General features: G+C 42.9%; 1 protein-coding gene across 1 annotated transcript in view; it reads left to right on the top strand.

Annotated features, from left to right (window-relative positions):
* The first annotated feature begins 3,695 nt into the window (after positions 1 to 3,695).
* LONRF1 (LON peptidase N-terminal domain and ring finger 1) overlaps positions 3,696 to 20,536 on the top strand; it is a 44,996-nt gene continuing 28,155 nt past the window's right edge. The window contains exon 1 of the mRNA XM_061134918.1: positions 3,696 to 4,449. Within this exon, the coding sequence (XP_060990901.1) occupies positions 3,729 to 4,449 (721 nt within the window). The 5' untranslated portion in view covers positions 3,696 to 3,728. The remainder of the gene's footprint in view (positions 4,450 to 20,536) is intronic.

Genomic DNA, 20,536 nt, shown 5'->3' on the forward strand with positions numbered 1-20,536 from the left:
GCACCTGAACGAGAGTTCCAGTTCTGGCATTTTACAGGTGGCAGACGAAGCTCAGCGGGGCTAGGGGACTTCCTCCCTGGTACAGAGGCATAGACGTGGTCCAGATCCCTGGATTCTTTGATGTGACTTTTATAAACGAGCAGCTGCTCGGGACTCAGTGTCCTTACGGCTGTAAAACGAGGGGTGTGCCAGGTGGCCTCTAAACTCCCTTCCATCTGGGCCTTATGTATCAATATGCCATTGGCTACCCACTGACTATATTTCATTTTAGAATTTACTGTTCTCAATGCATTGACCAGAATGTTACTAACTGAAATGAATCAGGGAGAGGACATAATTTTGCTTGGCTCTTTAAATTAAGCTTAAATTCTGTCTTCTTTTTTAATGGTAAGAATGTGAAGAAACAAATGGTAAATTCACCCACAGTTAAAAAAAAGCAAAAGAAAAAAGGAGGTTCAGATACACATCTTCAGCTGACTCGTGCACAAGAAAAGCACTGTGTTACGTGATGCTTAAATAGTTTACCTAACTATATCAGGAAAAGGCTCCTTCTGGCGCAGTGGGGGCGGGGGAGGGCTGGGATACGCAGGGAATGATGGTGATAAGCATTTTCCAAATTAGGAAACAGATATGCTTTTCTTCCTACTCTTACATAACTGATCTATTTTAGAAGACAACACAAAAAAACTGAAATGAAATACAAATCTCATCATTTTACTACTTTGTTAGCAAAGGCACAAGCAAGTAACGCTGGAAGGGAAAGAAAGGAGAGTTTTACCCCATCCTGTTCCTCTTGGTCTGGAGGTTACCCGCCCCCCCTCCCCATCCACCACACACACACACACACACACACAGGATTCCCTCTCTTCCCTGGCAGGCTGCTGGGTGAGTCAGAGACCAAAGTCCAAATTTTTTTTAAAAAAAAATGAATGAAGAAAGATACTAATTTTTCTTTCCTCTGAATTGAAAACACAGCCACATCAAAGTACATACCCTCTCGTGGTGGCATAGAATGACAGGCAAGTAACCTGTCTTCGAGCCGGTGATAGTTTTGCCCCAGACTTCCTGATTCAGAGGGAAATTGTGCAGCACACAAAGGCCACAGAGGCAGTGCAACCTCTTACATAAATAAGTTACATAAATGAGAACCAGTTATGTAAATGTATAAACCAGCAAATACGAATTATAACCATTCACAAATGCCAAGGAGAACACAGCAAGAGTCCTCCTACAGTCCCATCCCCTGCCCCCATATTATCAAAATTGTACTATTTTATTTCACACCAGAATCAGATGTGGCTATTTGTCACATTTATTGGGGAAAGAAATTCCAAAGGACAAATGATGTTTCATACTATTTTCTGAATATTATATTTTACTTCGGGGGGAAATTCCCTAGTTAAACCTGAATTATATTTGATAAGAAATATAAGCATATTTATCAGCGTACACTTTTTTGTGTAATCATGAACACCCTGTGTTAAGTAGTTACTGTTGTATATTCTGCAAGTGGCTGTTAAGGATAGGAATATATCACAAAAGTAAATGCCCATGGGCATATGGATATTTGTTTTACTACTTACCGTTTCAAGTTTCAGATGAGTTTGTGGGTATCTGACTAATGTTATTCTTCAGTGTATTGAAAGATGGCACTAACTCAGGGGCGTGGAATCAGATTCAAGGCTGTGCTTGTGAATCAATCACAATACGCCCCACCTCAATTGATTGGAAGTTGCTACTGGGGTTTCAGCTGCAATTTGCTTAGGTTCGGTGTGGATGATGAGTGAACTCTGCACCCTGTAGGAACAGGAGCCTCGGCTTTTTCCTTGTTGCCTTGGGGTCAGTGTATCTCTGACTCTGAAGTTGGGAGATTTGCTAGTTGTGTAGTAGAAATACGTGTCACTCAAAGCAGTTTTGAGCCTAACTGCCTGTTCTGTATAAAGAGGGATGCTGATGGAACGTTAGTCAGGTTTGGACATAGCATGCTCAGGTTAATGTTCCCTTTAGCTGATTTGAAAATCTCATGTGAAATATTTTTATTTAAGATCTAATAATTGCAGAAAGAGTAAAATGATTTTAAACCGTGGTATATTTTTAGCTGTGTGATTTTGAGCAAATAGCTTTCCCTCTCTGGGCCATTGTTTCTAACCTTTGAAAAAAGGACAGCTTTAACAATCTATGCTGTGTGCTGTGTTTAGTAGCATAGTAGTGTCCGACTCTTTGTGACCCAGTGAACTGTAGCCCGTGAGGCTCCTCTGTCCATGGGGATTCTCCAGGCAAGAATGCTGGAGTGGGTTGCCATACCCTCCTACAGGGGATCTTGCCCACCCAGGGATCCAACCCAGGTCTCCCACATTGTAGGTGGATTCTTTACTGCCTGAGCCACCAGGGAAGCCCCTAACAATCTAGTACCCTACAATCAAATCTATAAATACTTTCAACGGAGAGCTTTAAACTGGTTGCCACCAAGTTTCAAGGAAATATAACCCATTATACAAAAACCAGATCATTTTCCTTCTCCTGTGGGCAAAACTGCAGACCTTGCTTGGGTTTCAGTGATACGGTAACTGCCCCGTGAAAAATATTCATCCTGGCGTTTTCTCTTTAAAAAATGCCTAATGTAGGCCTTAGCCAGTTGTGCGGTAGTAAATGAAATGTGGAGAGGAGCCTGTGGGCTTCCTCCCTCAAGATGGGGGACGAGTTTTAAACTAGAAAAGCAGCGGTAATTTGGCACCAGGCAAAATTGTCTTACACCCTTAAGGGAGTTGTGTCGGGTGTAGGAAGTGTGTATGTAATATGTTAGTTGCTCAGTGTCCGACTCTTTGTGACCCCATGGGCTGCAGCCGACCAGGCTTCTTTGTCCATGGAATTCTCCAGGCAAGAATACTGGAGTGGATTACCATGCCCTTCTCCAGGGGAGCTCTTCCCGACCCAGGGATGGAACCCAGGTCTCCCGCATTGCAAGCAGATTTCTTTACCATCTGAGCCACATTTCGTTCCTAAAATTGACCTACTCTAGACTTAGGGAAATACAGAGTCGTCCCACTGACTGTGCCCGTCCCTGAGCCCTCGGCCTCTATGTGTCCATCTGTAAGTTGGGTATAAACGAGTAAACATGCAGATGAGCACCTGACCTGTGGTAAACTACACTGGGAAGATCCCAGGGGCCAGGAACAGGGGGTGCGGGTCCCAACTTAGGTGGGCGTTTATGTCAGGAGATGGATGGCGATTTGAGCCTCAGTCCAGGGAGGCCGGCTGCCCGGCGGAGATGTGCCAGCGAAGCAGAGGTTAGGGGAGAATCTATGACTTGGGGGGTGGCGGTGAGGGCCCCGGCGGAGCAATCAGGTGGGGGATGGAGCATCGGGCTCCTCTGTGCTTTGTTCAGTTACAAGCCAGGCCCTTCTTTCCGGAGAAGCCAATTAGATCCCCGCCGGGGATCATCTGACCTCGCGTCTCCAGCCAGGAGGGGCTTCGGCAGGGGCGGGGCTGGCGGTTGCCTCCTCCGGGACCCGGCCGCGGGCCGTGCGGGGGAGTCCCGGGCGCCGCCGCGCAGCCGGCCCCGCCCCGCGCCCGCCGCGCCCCGCCCCCGGGGCTTCCCGGGCGCGCGCCGCCCCGCCGTGTCCGCGCGCCACGCCCCCCTGCTCGCGGGCCGCGTGCGGAGCCGCGCGCCCCGGAGGCTCCGGGACCGTGGCGGCGGGCGGCGGCGGCAGAGCAGCCGTCCGCGGGCCATGTCTTCCCCGGCCGTAGCGAGGAGCTCCCCGGGAGGGAGCCAGGAGGTGGACTCGCGGCCGCAGAGACAGGGCCGGTTCTGGGAAGTGGGCGGCGGCGGCGGAGACCGGCTGGAGCGCGCGGCCGCGGAGTCGGAGCGCTGGGAGCTGCTGCTCCGCCGGGGCGAGCTGCTGGCGCTGGGCGGCCACCTGAAGGGCGCGCTGGAGGCGTACGCGGCGGCACTGCGCCGCGGGGCCCCGGTCAGGCCCGAGTGCCTCGGTACCCTGGTGGACTGCCTGGTGTTCAATTACCGGCTCCGCCACGGCTTGGGCTGGAGCGCGAGCCCGGCGGGGGGCGCCCACCGCGGCGTTAGCGCCGGCGGGCTGCTCAGCTGCCTGGGCTGCCGGGGCTTCCTCAGCGAGCCGGTGACGGTGCCCTGTGGCCACAGTTACTGCCGCCGCTGCCTGCGGAGAGAGCTCCGCGCGCGCTGCCGCCTCTGCCGGGACCGGCTGCCGCCCGCCGCGGCCGCCGATGCCCTGGGGACCTCCCCGCGGCCACCTCCGGCTGCCGCCGCCACCGCCGCCTCCGGCTTCAGGACCAGCGTCGTTCTCAACCACCTGGCCGAAAAGTGGTTCCCGGGCCAGCGGGAGAGAGCCCGGGCGGCCGGCCGGCTCGGGGAGCTGCTGCACCAGGGGCGCTACCGGGAGGCCCTGGCCGCCGCCTGCGAGGAGCTGCGAGCAGGTGAGCGCGCGGGCCCCGTGACCGCACCCTTCCTTCCCCGACGCGCGGGGCGGCCCCAAGCTCGTCTGCGCCCCAGGCCGGCTGCCGCCCAGGGCTTGCGTCTCGGGGTCCCGGGGTGTGTGTTTTGAGGGGGGTGTGTGTGGGAAGGGGCGGCGCCCCGAGGTGCTTCGGTCACAATGGGGATCGCCCTCGAGCCGACTGTGACGCGGCGCGGGGTTCCCTCCGCCTCGGCCTGGCGCTGTGGCGGGCGCGCCCCGAGCGGAGCGGCGCGGAGCGGGTGGCCGGGCGAGGCCGCGCGAGCGCGGGATGGGGAGGGAGTTGGGCGAGCCTGAGCGTCGGCTCGCTTCCTGCCGCGCTCTTTCCGGTAATTGGCCGCCCGGGCCGGGTCCGCGGCGGGGAGACGCCTTGCCGGGGCGGGGAAGAGGATCCCCAGCCGAGGCTGGGCGTGCAACGTATATACCTTGGTCTCCCGCAAAAGTCACCGGGGCAATTGGAAGCCGCGGGAGGCAGAATTGCATAAGCCGGGGTGGGTGGGGGTGGTGGAGGGCGTTGTGTAACGGGTGACGTCGGGTGGGCGTGGCGGGAGCTGGGCGCCCGCACCCCGCACCCGGAGGCCCGGCTGGAGCTGCCCAGGGTTGTCCCAGTCTTAAATGGGAACGCCCGGAGACTTGCTGCCTCTTGATGGTTTCCACCTGTCTGTTTCACAGCGTGCTTATTTCAGAAACGCGTGTGCTTCCTTTCGAATGCACGTAGCTCACGGTGAAGATAATAAAGATAGTCGCTGATGGAGTTCGTGGCCACGCTTGTGTTTGCCTTTCCACACTCTTGATCATGCTGTGGCGGGGAGGAGCCTCTGAAGATCTTCGGTCTGTTCCTTCGCCGCCAAGAAGCAGTGTCAGCCTGCTAACCTAGGCTAGCCACTTTTCTTAAGGTGGTTTTGGGCTGTGGAGACCTTGGCGGAGTTAGTTAGCTGTGTAAAATGAAGCGTTGTTCTTTAAATCGGTGGTTTTCTACTTTGGGGTTTCCCTCCACCCCCACCTCTGGGACGTTATCAGGGGCCATATCTAGAGACATTTTTGGTGGCCACCCCTTGTGCGAGTGGAGTGGTGCTGGTACAAATAGTGGGCAGAGGCCACGCAGGCTCTTCAGGATCCAGTGATGCGCCGGACAGTTTCCCACACAATGATCAAGGCCCAGTGTCAGTTTTGTCCCTGTTAAGTGTGAAATAAGCATATTTCAAGATATAATGGAATAATACTTGGAGAATTAATTACCAAGAAAGTAGGTATCCAGAAGATAAACTGTTGTGAGGTTTGAGGTGCATTTGTAAACTATAACTGAAAGCATCTTCTTGGAGGCTTTTTTTTTTTAAAACTCTAAGCGCCCAGTCATTTTGAAGTAGTCACTATGTTAAGTGGTTTAATACCTTTAGAATTCAAACCGCAAACTTGGCATGCTTTCATATGCTTTCAGTATCTTTATGGGGAGTAGCAGTTACAGAAGTAGCATGATAGACCCAGAACAAAACAGAACTATTTGGAATACAGAATTCCTCAACAGCTCAGTCTCTCTGGATGAATCGAGTTTGAATGGTCAACGAAGGACAGACCATCTAGGACACGTTCCTCAAAATGAAGAAGCAGAAGCTGGGGCAGTGATATGACTTGTCACCAGCCACACAGCCAGCTGATGTGTGGAGTAAACACTGTGTCCTGCATTTATTTCTCCTAAATGTTGGACCAGGGTTCATCCTACTGTTATGGCTCATCCGGTGAAAATGTGTAACATCAATTACCAAGGAAGCTTTTTGCCACTAGTGTGAAATAAAGGAGAAGCTTACTGACAGCCCTATTCATTATTAACTCTCACTGATTTAAATGGTTTGACCGCTTAAATTAGGAATTTTGAAAAAATTCAGGTCCTAATCCACAGAAGAACAGGGAGTACATTTACTAATTAAGATCTAGCTTAGCGTTCTATGACCAATAATCTTTTAATTAAAGAAGATTTGGGGCCTGGGATTGAGGATATTATTTTTAACAGGAAAAGACTGAAATACCTACTCGTTCTCCTTTTTTTCAATTTGCATAGACTACATGTGGGAATTTTGTCCATTCAGCTGCTTCATTCTACTTTTGCAGGACTAGAACCCAAGACTCCTTTGACCTCGTCCATTTTCTCCTCATTTTTAGGTCTTTGAAAAATCTTTTAATTCCATACTCCAAAATGTTTCTGATTGGTACTAATGAGGATAAGTTTTTTCATCCTTTGAATTTTTAGTACAGAGTAAGAAGAAAAAAATCTTAGAGCTAACAAATTATAGTTGATGGAGTGCAGATATTATGTGTTTAGCAGTTTACGAGCGTAAATAAAAAGGTTTAGTAGAGTTATAAATCTACTTGTGCAGTTAAGGTTTAACTTTTTGAGAGCTGGTTAGCTAGAAAGGCATTTGAAATGTGTTTGTGTAATTGGACAGCTGTACCCAAGATAACTTCATTATTGCTAACAGTGGAAAAAGACTATAATTTTTTCGTATAATTCTTAACAGTGAAACAAGTAAATACTATTAACTAGAAAAAATAATCAGTCTACAGTTAGCCCACACACATCCAAATTTAAGCCCTTTCAACAAGAAAGGAAAGCTAGAAAACTCTGCCAGAATCAGAACGTTCCCATTGAGATTACATAAGTTTCTGTTGAATTGAAATATATTTAGATAACATTTAATCCATTGATCTTTTGGTATTAACTCTCAGATGTTTCATAACTTTGTCTTTTTAGTATTCAAGGATATTATGTAAAGATCTTTTCTGCATTGGTTCTTTATACTTAAGACTCTTGAAATAATCCCACTCACCTATGCTCTTCTTTGTTTGATTTTTAATGAATTTTTACACTGACTTGTCACTCTCCCCACAAAGAAGACCAACAGAACAGTATAATTTATAATTTGAAATGGTTAGAAAGTAAATAAAAGTCACAGGGAAGAGAACATTTTATTTAAAATACTTGGGGAAAAAAAGTTTTATTTTTAATATTTAAAAATATATTTGGCTGTGCCGGGTCTTATTTGCAACGTTCAGAATCTTCTGTGTTTGTTGAGGCATGTGGGTTCATTTTTGTTTTGTTTTGTTTTTAGTTGTGGCGTTTGGAATCTGTAGATGCGGCATGCAGGGATCTAGTTCCCTGACATGAGATTGAACCTGGGCCCCCTGCATTGGGAGTGCAGAGTCTTAGCCATTAGACCACCGGGAAGTCTCTGTTTTAAATATTAATTGTGTATTCCTTGTCAGGTATTTCAGAATGTTTTATATCCTTTCATTGTCACAAAGAATCCTGTGGAGTACGATTATCCTCAGAGGGAAATTGAGGCACCTGGGGTGCCTCGTACAGCCTGGTAGTTAGAGCTGTGCATATTGGTGTCTAAGGACCTGGGTTCGAATCCCAGTGCAGTCTCCACCTGCTCTCAGGCCTTGGGCCTGTGTCTAACCTCCCTGTTTTGCTTTTCTTATCTGAAAAGTGAGCAGGGTGTCTACCTCATAGATAACAACCATAACAACGGCCTAGGGCTGTTGTGAGAATTAAGAGAGTCAAAACATGTGAAGTGCTCTGAATGGTGCCTGGCGGATAAATACCCAGTAAATATTAACTAAAATATTTTTAAAATGTAAAATTTGCACCCCAGCTAGAAGATGATTTAGCTCAAATTGAAGTCTAAATCTTATAATGTCAAGTCCTGTTCTTTTTTCTCTACCACATTAATATTACCAGTGCATGTGTGCGGGCTGTTGTTTCAGTCTTGCCCAGCTCTTCATGACCCTATGGCAGGTAACCTGCCAAGTTCCTCTGTCATAGAATCTCCAGGCAAGAATACTGGAGTGGGTTGCCGTTCCGATCTCCAGGGGATCTTCCCAACTCATGGATCCAACTTGGATCTGCTGTTTTGCAGGCAGATTCTTTACCATCTGAGCCACCAGGGAATATTAACAGAGTGAGGGTTAAATCCTGATTCTGGCCTACATATGTTAATTAGTAGAAACATTTTAGCATACATCAATAAAATATAGATGCTGCAAGGCTTTCCTACTAAAAAGATTAGTCAAATTATGTGTATGTTAGTCACTTCGTCATGTCCTACAGTTTGTAACCCCATGGACTGTATCCCGCCAGGCTCCTCTGTCCATGGAATTTTCCAGGCAAGGATACTGAAGTGGGTTGTCATTTCCTTCTCCAGGGGATCTTCCTGACCTATGCCTGCATTGCTGGCAGATTCTTTACCATCTGAGCCACCAGGGAAAAAAGATTAGTCAAATTGTAGGTAAATACTGAATACATTTAAAGAAAATGTAAAAGGTTTTTAACATTTTATTAGGTTAACATGAAGAGATTTTAATTTATCACCGCGAAGAGTCGGACAAGACTGAGCGACACTCAAGCTTCACTTCAAACTTATGTATCCCTTGGAGTGGGGCACGGCAACCCACTCCAATATTCTTGCGTGGAGAATCCCATGGACAGAGAAGCCTGGCAGACTACAGTCCATAGGGTCACAAAGAATTGTACACGACTGAAGTGACTTAGTATGCAAACTTATGTATGCCCTAACTTATTCTGCCAGATACTTGAAACAGTAAACAGTGACATTTATATGGTGGTTTATAACTTCATAACACATTTTCACTTCCTTAACTGAGTCTTACTAAAGATCATTCGAAATAGAAGAGCATGTGTTAGTACCCCGAATTCACAGAATGTAAAAGAGAGCTCCAAGAAAGTGACTTCTTAAAGGCAAGCAAGTAACCAAGTTACAGCTGAAAGCAGAAACTGGGCATGTGAATATTGCTTCTGAGACTGATTTTAAAATGATCATATAAAGCATAAATCTTAAGTGTTCTTGTTATTTATTTAACAAGTGTTTATTGAGTGCTTGCTATATACTAGGCTTTGTTTTAGGTGTTGGAAATACAGAGGTAAACAAAATCAGGTGCCTGTCCTCAAGAGAGTTTGTATTTTTTGTTTCTCCTAAAGTTGCAGCAAATTGGTATTTATTGAAAACAGTCAGAAAAGGGGCTTATTGCTTAACTGATTTCTAACAAACTGAGTGTATATCTGGTATATCTCTGATTCATCTTTCCTTTAATTCAGAAGTCCACTTTTAGGATTTTTGCAGTGCCTCGGGGTCACTATTATAACAGCATGTTCTCACTGTTATAGAAAATGAAAAAGGAGGTTATATAAATAACTCTTAAGTGGTCTGTTTAAAATAATTTCTATGTTTTTACCTTCTATTCATCAAGCAAATGATGAAAGATTTACCAGAGCTCAGTTAACACAGATTTCTCATTATTTGTATATTAAACTTTGGTTTACTCAGAATTGTTTTTATATTTAGTGAAATATTTCTGCAGGCTTAGATGTATTCAAGTATAATTTTAAATGTATTTGTATAATATTCTGCCTCTAATGGCTTCCCTGGTAGCTCAGTTGGTAAAGAATCCCCTGCAATGCAGGAGACCCCGATTCGATTCCTTGGTTGGAAGATCCGCTGGAGAAGGGATAGGCTATCCACTCCAATATTCTTGGGCTTCCCTTGTGGCTCAGCTGGTAAAGAATCCACCTGCAATGCAGGAGACCTGGGTTTAATCCCAGGGTTGAATCCCAGGGTTGGGAAGATCCCCTGGAAAAGGGAAAGGCTACCCACTCCAGTATTCTGGCCTGGAGAATTCCATGGACTGTATAGTCCATGGGGTCGCAAAAAGTCAGACATGACTGAGAGACTTTCACTACTGCCTCTTGCATTATAAAGATATTTTTCAAAATTGTCAATATGTTTTACTATAGAAGGTGAATGATTTAAGAGAACTCTAAAATGCTAAGCAGAAGTTTCTGTTCAATTTTTTTTCTCTTTTTCTTGGCTTATTAATAGAATAGGATCATTCTTTTTTGCTTTCCTTCCTTTTGTCCAACCTGCATTACTAATCCCTAAAGATATTTCCTCTGTACATAGAATTCTCCAAGTAAGAATAGTGGAGTGGGTAGCCATTCCCTTCTCCAGGGGATCTCCCCGACCCAGGTATCAAACCCATGTCTCAGGCATTGCATGTGGATTCTTTATCCTCTGAGCCATCAGTTCAGTTCAGTTCAGTTGCTCAGTCGTGTCTGACTCTTTGCGACCCCATGAATCGCAGCACACCAGGCCTCCCTGTCCATCACCAACTCCTGGAGTTTATTCAAACTCATGCCCATCGAGTCGGTGATGCCATCCAGCCATCTCATCCTCTGTCGTCCCCTTCTCCTCCTGCCCCCAATCCCTCCCAGCATCAGGGTCTTTTCCAATGAGTCAGCTCTTTACATGAGGTGGTCAAAGTACTGGGGTTTCAGTTTCAGCATCAGTCCTTCCAATGAACACCCAGGAATGATCTCTGAGCCATCAGAGAAGCCCAAAGATATTGCTTATCTGGCTAAGGTTTATTTGAGTAAAAGATGTAGAAAATACTCTTCTGATACCTTGTATTAAGAACTGATTTCATTTCTTTATCAACTTGTTTTGAAATATTTTGTAATATTAACAATAACTGTTATTTATTGAGTGCTTATGTGCCAGGCCTTGTGTTAACTGTTAACATACATCCCTTAAAAATTTTTTTTATTTATTTGGCTGTACCGGGTCTTAGTTGCCACACATAGGATCTTTGATCGTTAGTTGTGGCAGACTGGATCTAGTTCCCTGACCAGGAATCAAACCCATGCCTCCTGCATTGGCAGAGCAGAGTCTTAGCCACTGAACTACCAGGTAAGTCCCCTCACAACAGTCTTAAGATGTTGGTATCTTGAGCATTTTATAGATAAGGAGTCAGAGGTTCAAAGAGTTAAGTAAATGGTTAAAAGTGGATCAGAACCCAGATCTGAATCCAGTGGTTATGATCTTAATTAGTATGCCAAACTGCTATTCCTGGACTTTATTAATCGCTAATAACTTGTCAGTCAGCAGCTCTTAGTGAAACTGTGATAACCAAGTTCTATAGAAAAAATTTGGTATTTAAGTTAGCCATTGGAATTCTTAAACTAGCTGAACATATAAAAAGAAAAGACACTCAAGAGGGATGATAAACAGGAAATGAACAGGGAATTTTTATACTTACACATAAATAATTCAAATAGCCAATAAATAGTTTAAGGTCAAACTCACTGAGAAACGGTACACTAAAATAATGATGTTGTTTTTCATTTGTATTTTTAAATTAATTTATTTTAAATGAAAAATGAATATTTTTTAATGATAAAAAGTGCAATTCACAAAGAAGATAGATGTAAAACCATTAGACACCTAGTAACAAAGAAACAGGTGCATCAGAAGAAATATAAGGGAAAAGAAAAAATACATAATCATACTGAGATATACAAACTTTTCTCTAAGAATATTTTATGAAGTGCAGAAAAAATAAGAGAGCATCTTGAATGATGTCGTTAATAACTTGAATGTAATAGATTTATGTTTAATATATATTAATCTTATATCCTACACAGATATATTTAAAATTTTGTATCTCATATGTTGTTATTAGATGTCCATAGGAGATTTAGAAAAACTGGCAGAAAGATAAACATTACTAAATTTCAAAAAGTAGAATTCTTGGTGTGTGATTTGGTTATATATATACCCATATTATTTTTTCAATTTTCCATTATAAGGTATTGGCTATAGTTCCCTGTGCTATGCAGTAAACCTTTGTTGCTTGTTGCAACATGTTTTTAAAAACATGTTTTTAAAATTAGAAATCTAGCATTCTATTCATAATAAGTTGAACAAATGGAATCAAAATGTCAAAAAATCTTTTAATTAGGCCAAAATTCATTTTCTAAAATATGTTATACATATTATTTATGTATATGTATACAAAAGCTTTTCTACTGTGCTTGAGAAAGAACATTAAAAAAAAAAGGGGGGGGGGAGATGGAGAAATTGGAAATCATAAAGTAAATGAAATGGGAGCACTGAATATGAAATAGAAAAAGTAAAGCAAACTAGATAAAAGTAAAAGCTCCTCATATAGTCCAGTTGTTTTTAAACATGGCTGCTTGTTAGAAACATATCTGCAGCTCTGGCAAAAAAGAAAAAGCAGTATCTGGGCATTTTTTCCCCCCAAAATCCCATGATAATTCTGATATGCATCTGGATTTTAAAAAGTTTTTATGGATTTTCCTATTAAATGGTAGTTTTGGTGATCCAGAATTCTATTTTTCTGTTGACCAATCATGATACAGTGTTATTAAGTGGGTAATAGTTACATAATCACAATAGTAAAAGATGTTTATCAGTTCTCACAATCAACAGCCAGACAAAAAAGAAAAGATAATTACAATTGCAAGCCATAATGGAAACATGACTAACCTAACAATATGAAATAAATACATAACAATTTTGGGGGTCAAGCAGAGTGAAGTGGTAAGTGGAAGTGCACGTGTTTTCATCTGCTCAGCCAGTCTATCTCTTTTGGTTGGTCCTTTTAATTCATTTACATTTAAGGTGATTATCAATGTGTATGATCCTATTACTGTTTTCTTAATTTGGGGGGTTTATTTTCTGTAGATATGTCTTTTCCTTCTCTTGTTTCCTGCCTAGAGAAACAAAGCTGGTTTGGTGGTGCTGAGTTCTCTTTTGCTTGTCTGGAAAGCTTTTCATTTCTACATCAAATCTGAAGGAGAGTCTTACTGGATAGAGTATTCTTGATTGTTGGTTCTTCCCTTTCATCACTTTAAATATATCATGCCATTCCCTTCTGGATTATAGAGTTTCTGCTGAGAAATCAGCTGATAGCCTGATGGGAATTCCCTTGTAGGTTATTTGTCTTTTTTTCCCGTGTTGCTTTTAACATTTTATCTCTGTCTTTAATTTTTGTCAGTTTGATTACTGTGTGTCTTGGTGTGTTCCTCCTTGGGTTTATCCTTCCTGGGACTCTCTCTGCTTCCTGGACCTGGTTGACTATTTCCTTTTCCATATTAGGGAAGTTTTCAGCTATTATCTCTTAAAATATTTTCTCAGGTCCTTTCTTTTCTCCTTCTGGGACTCCTATAATGCAAATGTTGGTCTGTTCAGCGCTGTCCCAGAGGTCAGTTAGGCTGTCTTCATTTCTTTTCATTCTCTTTTCTATATTCTGTTCTGTGGCAGTGATTTCCACCATTCTGTCTTCCAGCTCGTTTATCCATTCTTCTGCCTCAGTTATTCTGCTGTGAATTTCTTCTACTGTACTACTCATCTGTTTGTTTGTTCTTTAGTTCTTCTAGGTCTTTGGTAAACATTTTTTGCGTCTTCTCAATCTTTGTTGCCATTCTTTTTCCAAGATCCTGAATCATTATCACTATCATTATTCTGAATTCTTTTTCTGGAAGGTTGCCTAGCTCCACTTTGTTTAGTTGTTTTTCTGGGGTTTTATCTTGTCCCTTCATCTAGGACATAACTTTCTGCTTTTTCATGCTGATTATGTGTTAGTCACTCAGTGATGTCTGACTCTTTGCATCCCATAGATTGTAGCCTGCCAGGCCCCAGGCTCCTTTGTCCATGGAATTATCCAGGCAAGAATACTGGAGTGGGTTGCCATTCCCTGCTCCAGGGGATCTTCCCAACCCAGGGATCAAACTCAGGTCTCTCACATTGCAGGCAGATTCTTTACCACCTGAGCCATCAGGGAAGTCCTTAACTTTCTGAAATATGGTTTTGTTTTACTTGCTGTGGAATTGTGGTTCTACTTACTTCTTCTGTCTGCCCTCTGATGGAGGAGGCTAAGAGGCTTGTGTAAGCTTCCTGGTGGTAGGGAAAACTGGGTCTTGCTCTGGTGGGGAGGCCTTTGCTTAGTAAAGCTTTAATCCAGTTATCTAGTGATGAGTGGGGTTTCGCTCCCTCCCTGGTAGTTGTTTGGCCTGAGGCAATCCAGCCCTCAGCTCTACAGTCAGCTTAATGGCTACCTTCTAGAGGGTTTACACCAAGGAAGACCTTCCTAGATGGCTGCATCCAGTGTCCCCGTCCCTGTGGTTAGTCCCTGCTGACCCACACCTCCACAGGAGACCCTCACACCAGCAGGTAGTTTTGGTTCGGTCTCCCGTGGAGTCACTACACCTTTCCTCTGGGTCTTGGTGTGCGCAAGATTTGGTTTGTGCCCTCCGAGATTGGAGTCTCTGCTTCCCCCAGTCCTGGGGAAGTCTTGTAATCATCCTGCTGGCCTTCAAGGTCAGATTCCCTGGGGATTCCCAGTCCCTTTGTCGGGTCCCCCAGCTGAGAAGCCTGATGTGGGGTTCCAGACCTTCACAACAGTCAGAAAACTTCTTTGGTATTATGGTTCTTCTTCTTCTCCATTCTGTGGGACTCACCTGGTGGGTGTGGGATTTGATTTTATCATGATTGTGCCCCTCCTACTGTCTTGCTGTGGCTTCGTTTTTGTCTTGGACTGTGGGGTATCTTTTTTGGTAGGTTCCAGTGTCCTCCTGTCGATGGTGGTTCAACAGCTAGTTGTGATTTTGGTGTTCTCACAGGAGGAGATGAGCACACATCCTTCTTCATTTGTATTTTTCTAGGAAACAAAAATAAACAGCTTCTGTGAGTGTAAAATTTTTATAAAAGGAGGATGAACAGAATATATTGAAGACTTTGTATAATACATCTACATAGCTTTCTACATGGAGAAGGAAATGGCAACCCACTCCAGTATTCTTGCCTGGAGAATCCCAGGGACAGAGGAGATTGGTGGGCTGCCGTCTATGGGGTCGCACAGAGTCGGACACGACTGAAGTGACTTAGCAGCAGCAGCAGCAGCTTTCTACATAGTCACTCAGCTTTCTAGAAAATAAGGAAATAAGCTGATATGTAAAAGCTTATAGATAAATGTTCTTTGCATTACTTTTTATAGTAGCAAAAGTTAGAAGTAATAGGGAATTTTACATAGATGGTATATATAATGGAATACTTTACAACCATTAAGTATCTTGTGCATATAATCACATTGACAAAAAAAGCAGATTATACACAGTATATAGGGTATATTTCATAAAACTATACATTAAAAATGTAATCTACCCACACAGATGAGTGGGTAGGTTATATGCCAACACTGGTTATTTCTTAGTTCATGAGAGCATGAATTGAGCTTAACACAACAGATTTTAATGAATTGCTTTGTGGTGGGAAAAGGATCTTTGGTTCTTAATTTTCTGTATTTTTCAAAGTTTATAGGTAAATATTTTATAACGCTTGTTATTCAAAACAAGTTTCTTGTGATGTGTACACAGCTCTTACTACCCATCACCTACTGGAAAACAGACGAGAAGTCCCCACTCTGGAGAACTCTCTTCCCGCAGCCCATGCGGTACCTTGGACCACTTAAAACTAGTTTCCTCAGATGTGTAGCAGAGTTTTATTTCAGTTGTTTTATTTACCTAAGTACTCACAATACCACTGTGTCAAAGAGAAGAGGGAATGAGGGCAAGAATTGATGAGCCCAAGGGGACAGATTTTAATGAATTTCCCTTGCTTCAGCGGACATTTATCAAAGCCAGGAATAGAGGATACAGGGACAGTAAATAATGGAGGGAGCTCAAAAACAGATTTTTTTTAATAATTAAATATATGCTACGCACATACAGGGATGGAACACAATCATAATAGCAAACACTTAAATAGAGCTTATAATGTACCAAGCCCTGTTGGAAGTACTGTGCATGTGTTACCTCTCTCTCGAGGAGCCCTGTGAGCCCTGTTAATAGCAGAGGCGAACAGCAGGGACTCTGGACTCAGGCGACTGGAGGGAGCATCTAGAATCCTTCACTTATGAGCTGTTTGGTCTTGGGCAAGATACTTAAACTCTCTGTGCTCAGATTCTTTACAAAAATGTGAACAATATTAGACCCACATAGGATTGTTCTGAAGGTTGTAGATCATTTAGAACAGTTAATAGTTTTTGTTGTTACCAAATAACTGTATTAACTGGAAAAAAATTATCATCTCACATATTTAAAATTCTTGCCCTTTGCTCCTTTGTGTGTATTTTTGCATTTTAAAAATAAAAAGTCTATTTAAAATTAGTTCAGTTCTTCCTTTGGGGGTAGTTTTTTTTTTTTTTAATTTTTATTTTATCAGCCATAAAAAGGAACAAATTTGAGTCAGTTGTGAGGTGGATGAACCTAGAGCCTGTTGTACAGAGTGAAGTAAGTCAGAAAAACAAATACTGTATATTAACACATATATGGAATCTAGAAAAATGGTACTGATGAACCTATTTGCGGGGCAGAAATAGAGACGTGGACTTGAGAATGGACTTGTGGACACCATGGGGGAAGGAGAGGGTGGGACGGGTTGAGAGAGTAGCATTGACAAATGCACACTACCACGTGTTAGAGAGAGAGCTAGCAGGAAGCAGCTTTATAGCCAGGAAATTCAGTTCGCATGCTTTGTGATGACCCAGAGGGGTGGGATGGTGGCAGGAGGGAGGTCCCAGAGGGAGGGAATACACGCATACCTTTAGTGGACTGACTTCATTGTGCAGCAGAAACCAACACAACATTGTAAAGCAATTACCCTCTGAATAAAAATAAGTTTTTATTTTTAATGGAGTTAGGTTGACAGTGTGTTAGTTTCAGGTATATAGCAAAGTGATTCAGTTATATATATATGTATTATTCTGTTTTAAATTCTTTCCCCATTTAGTTTATTACAGAATATTGAGCAGAGTTCTCTGTGCTATACAGTAGGTCCTTATTGGTTATCTGTTTCAATTGTGGTGGTGGTTTAGTTCTCAGTCGTGTCCAACTCTGTGCAACCCCATAGACTGTAGCCCGCCAGGCTCCTCTGTCCAGGGGGTCTTCCTGACCCAGGAATTGAACTTAGGTCTCCTTCATTTGCAGGCAGATTCTATATCTGTTTTGTAATAAGTTCATTTGTATCAATTTTTTTTTTTTTCCCATTTCACATATAAGCAATATCATATGGTGTTTTCTTGTCTTTTTCTGACTTCACTTAGTATGATAGTCTCTAGGTCCATTCGTGTTGCTGCTGCTGCTATATCATTCTTTTTTTATGAATAATATGTATGCTGAATGCATATGTATGTTCCACATCTTCTTTATCCATTCACCTGTAGATGGACATTTAGCTTGCTTTTATGTCTTGCCTATTGTAAATAGTGCTGCAGTGAACACTGGGGTGCATGTATCTTTTCAAATTCTGGTTTTCTGTGGATACATGTTAAGGAATGAGATTGCTGAATCATACGGTAATTCTGTTTTTAGTATGGAGGTGTTCTCCATAGTGGCTGTACCAATGTACATTCCCAGCAACCGTGTAGGAAGTTTGCCTCTTCTCCACACTTTCTCCAGCATTTATTGTTTTTGATGATGGCCATTTTGACTGATGAGAGGTGATATCCCATTGTTGTTTTGGTCTGCATTTCTCTAATAATTAGCCCTGTTGAACATCTTTTCATGTGCCTCTTGGCCATCTGTATGTCTTTGTTGGGGAAATGTCTGTTGAGACCTTCTGCCCATTTCTTGATGGGGTTGTTTGTTTTGACATTGAGCTGCATGAGCTGTTTGTAGATTTTGGAGGTTAATCCTTTGTCAGTTGTTTCATTTGCAGATAATTTCTCCCATTCTGTTTACACGTGCGCGCTGAGTCGTGTCCAACTCTTTGAGACCCCATGGACTGTAGCCCGCAAGACTCCTCTGTTTATGGGATTTTCCAGGCAAGAATACTGGAGTGGGTTGCCAGTTCCTCCTCCAGGGAATCTTCCCGACCCAGGGATTGAACCTGAGTCTTCTGCATTGGCAGGTGGATTCTTTACCACTGAGCCACCAGGGAAGCCCCCATTCTGTGGGTTGTCTTTTTGTTTTGTTCATGATTTCCTTTACTGTGCAAGAGTTTATGAGTTTGATTAGGTCCCATTTATTTTTGGTTTTATTTCCATTACTCTGGGAGGCAGATCTAAAAAGATATTGCTGAGATTTATGTCAGAGTATTTTCTCCCCATGTTTTCTTGAGAGAATTTTCTAATACCAGGTCTTACATTTAGGTCTTTTCTTTTTAAGTTGGAGTATAATTCCTTTACAGTGTTATATTAGTTTCTGCTGTACAATAAAATGAATCTCCCAACTCATCTCACCCTCCCCTTTCTCCTCTATGTCCACGTGTCCATGATCTGTGACTCCATCTCTATTCCTACCCTGGAAACAGGTTCATCTGTACCATTTTTCTAGGTTCCACATATATGCGTTAATACATGATACTTGTTTTTCTCTTTAACTTCACTCTGTATGACAGGCTCTAGGTCCAACCACACCTCTACAAGTGACCCAGTTCCATTCCTTTTCATGGCTGAGTAATATTCCACTGTATATATATGTACCGTATCTTTATCCATTCATCTGTTTTTGGGCATTTGCTTTGCTTCCATGTCCTGGCTATTGTAAATACTGTTGCAATGGACATTGGGGTACATGTGTCCTTTTGACTTACGGTTTTCCCAGGGTATATGCCCAGGAGTGGGATTGCTGGGTCATATGGTAATTCTAGTTTTAGTTTTTTAAAGAACCTCAGTACAATTCTCTGCCGTGACTATATCAGTTTACATTCTCACCAACAGAGCAAGAAGGTTCCTTATTCTCCACACCCTCTCTAGCATTTATTGTTTGTAGATTTTTTGATGATGGCCATTCTGACTGGTATGAGCTGATACTTTATTGTAGTTTTGATTTGCATTTCTCTAATAATTGGTGATGTTGAGTGTCTTTTCATGTGCCTCTTGCCCATCGATATGTCTTTTTGGAAAGATGTCTGTTTAAGTCTTCCAGCCATTTTTGATTGGGCTGATGTTTTGATATTGAGCTGCATGTTGTCGTTCTTGTTTTTCAGTCACTCAGTCAGCTTTTTGTGACCCCATGGCCTGTAGCACACCAGGCTTCCCTGTCCTTCACTATCTCCTGGTGTTTGCTCAAACTCATGTCCGTTGAGTCAGTGAGGCCATCCAACCATCTCATCCTCTGTCATCCCCTTCTCCTCCTGCCCTCAATCTTTCCCAGCATTAGGGTCTTTTCCAGTGAGTTGGCTCTTTGCATCAAGTGGCCAAAGTATTGGAGCTTCAGCATCAGTCCTTCCAATGAATATTGAGAGTTGATTTCCTTTAGGATTGACTGGCTTTATCTCCTTGCAGTCCAAGGGACTCTGAAGAGTCTTCTCCAACACCACAGTTTGAAAGCATCAGTTCTTTGGCACTCAGACTTTTTTTTTATGGTCCAGCTCTCATATTGGTACACAACCACTGGAAAAACCATAGCTTTGACTCTGCAGCAAAATGATGTCTCTGCTTTTGATGTCTCTTCATTTTCCTTTCTCAGGATTGCTTTGGCTATTTGGGGTCTTTTGTGTTTTCCTACAAATTGTAAATTTTTTTGTTCTAAATCTGTAAAGAATTCCATTGGGAATTTGATAGGGACTGCATTGAATCTGTAGATTGCTTTGGGTGGTGTAATCATTTTCACAGTATTGATTCTTCTAGTCCAGTAACATGGTATATTTCTCCATCCGTTTGTGTCATCTTTGATTTCTTTTGTCATCAGTGTTTTATAGTTTTCTGAGTACAAGCCTTTTGTCTCTATAGGTAAGTTTACTCCTGGGTATTTTATTCTTTTTGTTTCAATGGTAAGTGGGATTGTTTCCTTAATTTCTCTTTCAGATCTTTTGTTATTAGTGTATAGGAATGCAAGAGATTTCTGTGCATTAATGTTGTATCCTGCAGCTTAACCAAATTCATTGATTAGCTCTAGTATTTTTTTTTCAGTGGCATTTTTAGGGTTTTCTATGTATAGTATGATGGAATTTGCAGACAGTGACAGTTTACTTCTTCTTTTCCAGTTTGTACTCCTTTTATTTCTTTTTCTCTGATTGCCATGGCTAGGACTTCTGAAACTATGTTGAATAAAAATGGTGAAAGCGGACATTCTTGTCTTGTTCCTCATCATAGAGGAAATGCTTTTAGTTTTCACCATTGAGAATGATGTTTGCTGTGGTTTGTCGTGCATGGCCTTCATTATGTTGACGTCTGTTCCC

This window comes from Dama dama, chromosome 32 (genome assembly GCF_033118175.1).
Source record: "Dama dama isolate Ldn47 chromosome 32, ASM3311817v1, whole genome shotgun sequence".
NCBI lineage: Eukaryota > Metazoa > Chordata > Mammalia > Artiodactyla > Cervidae > Dama > Dama dama.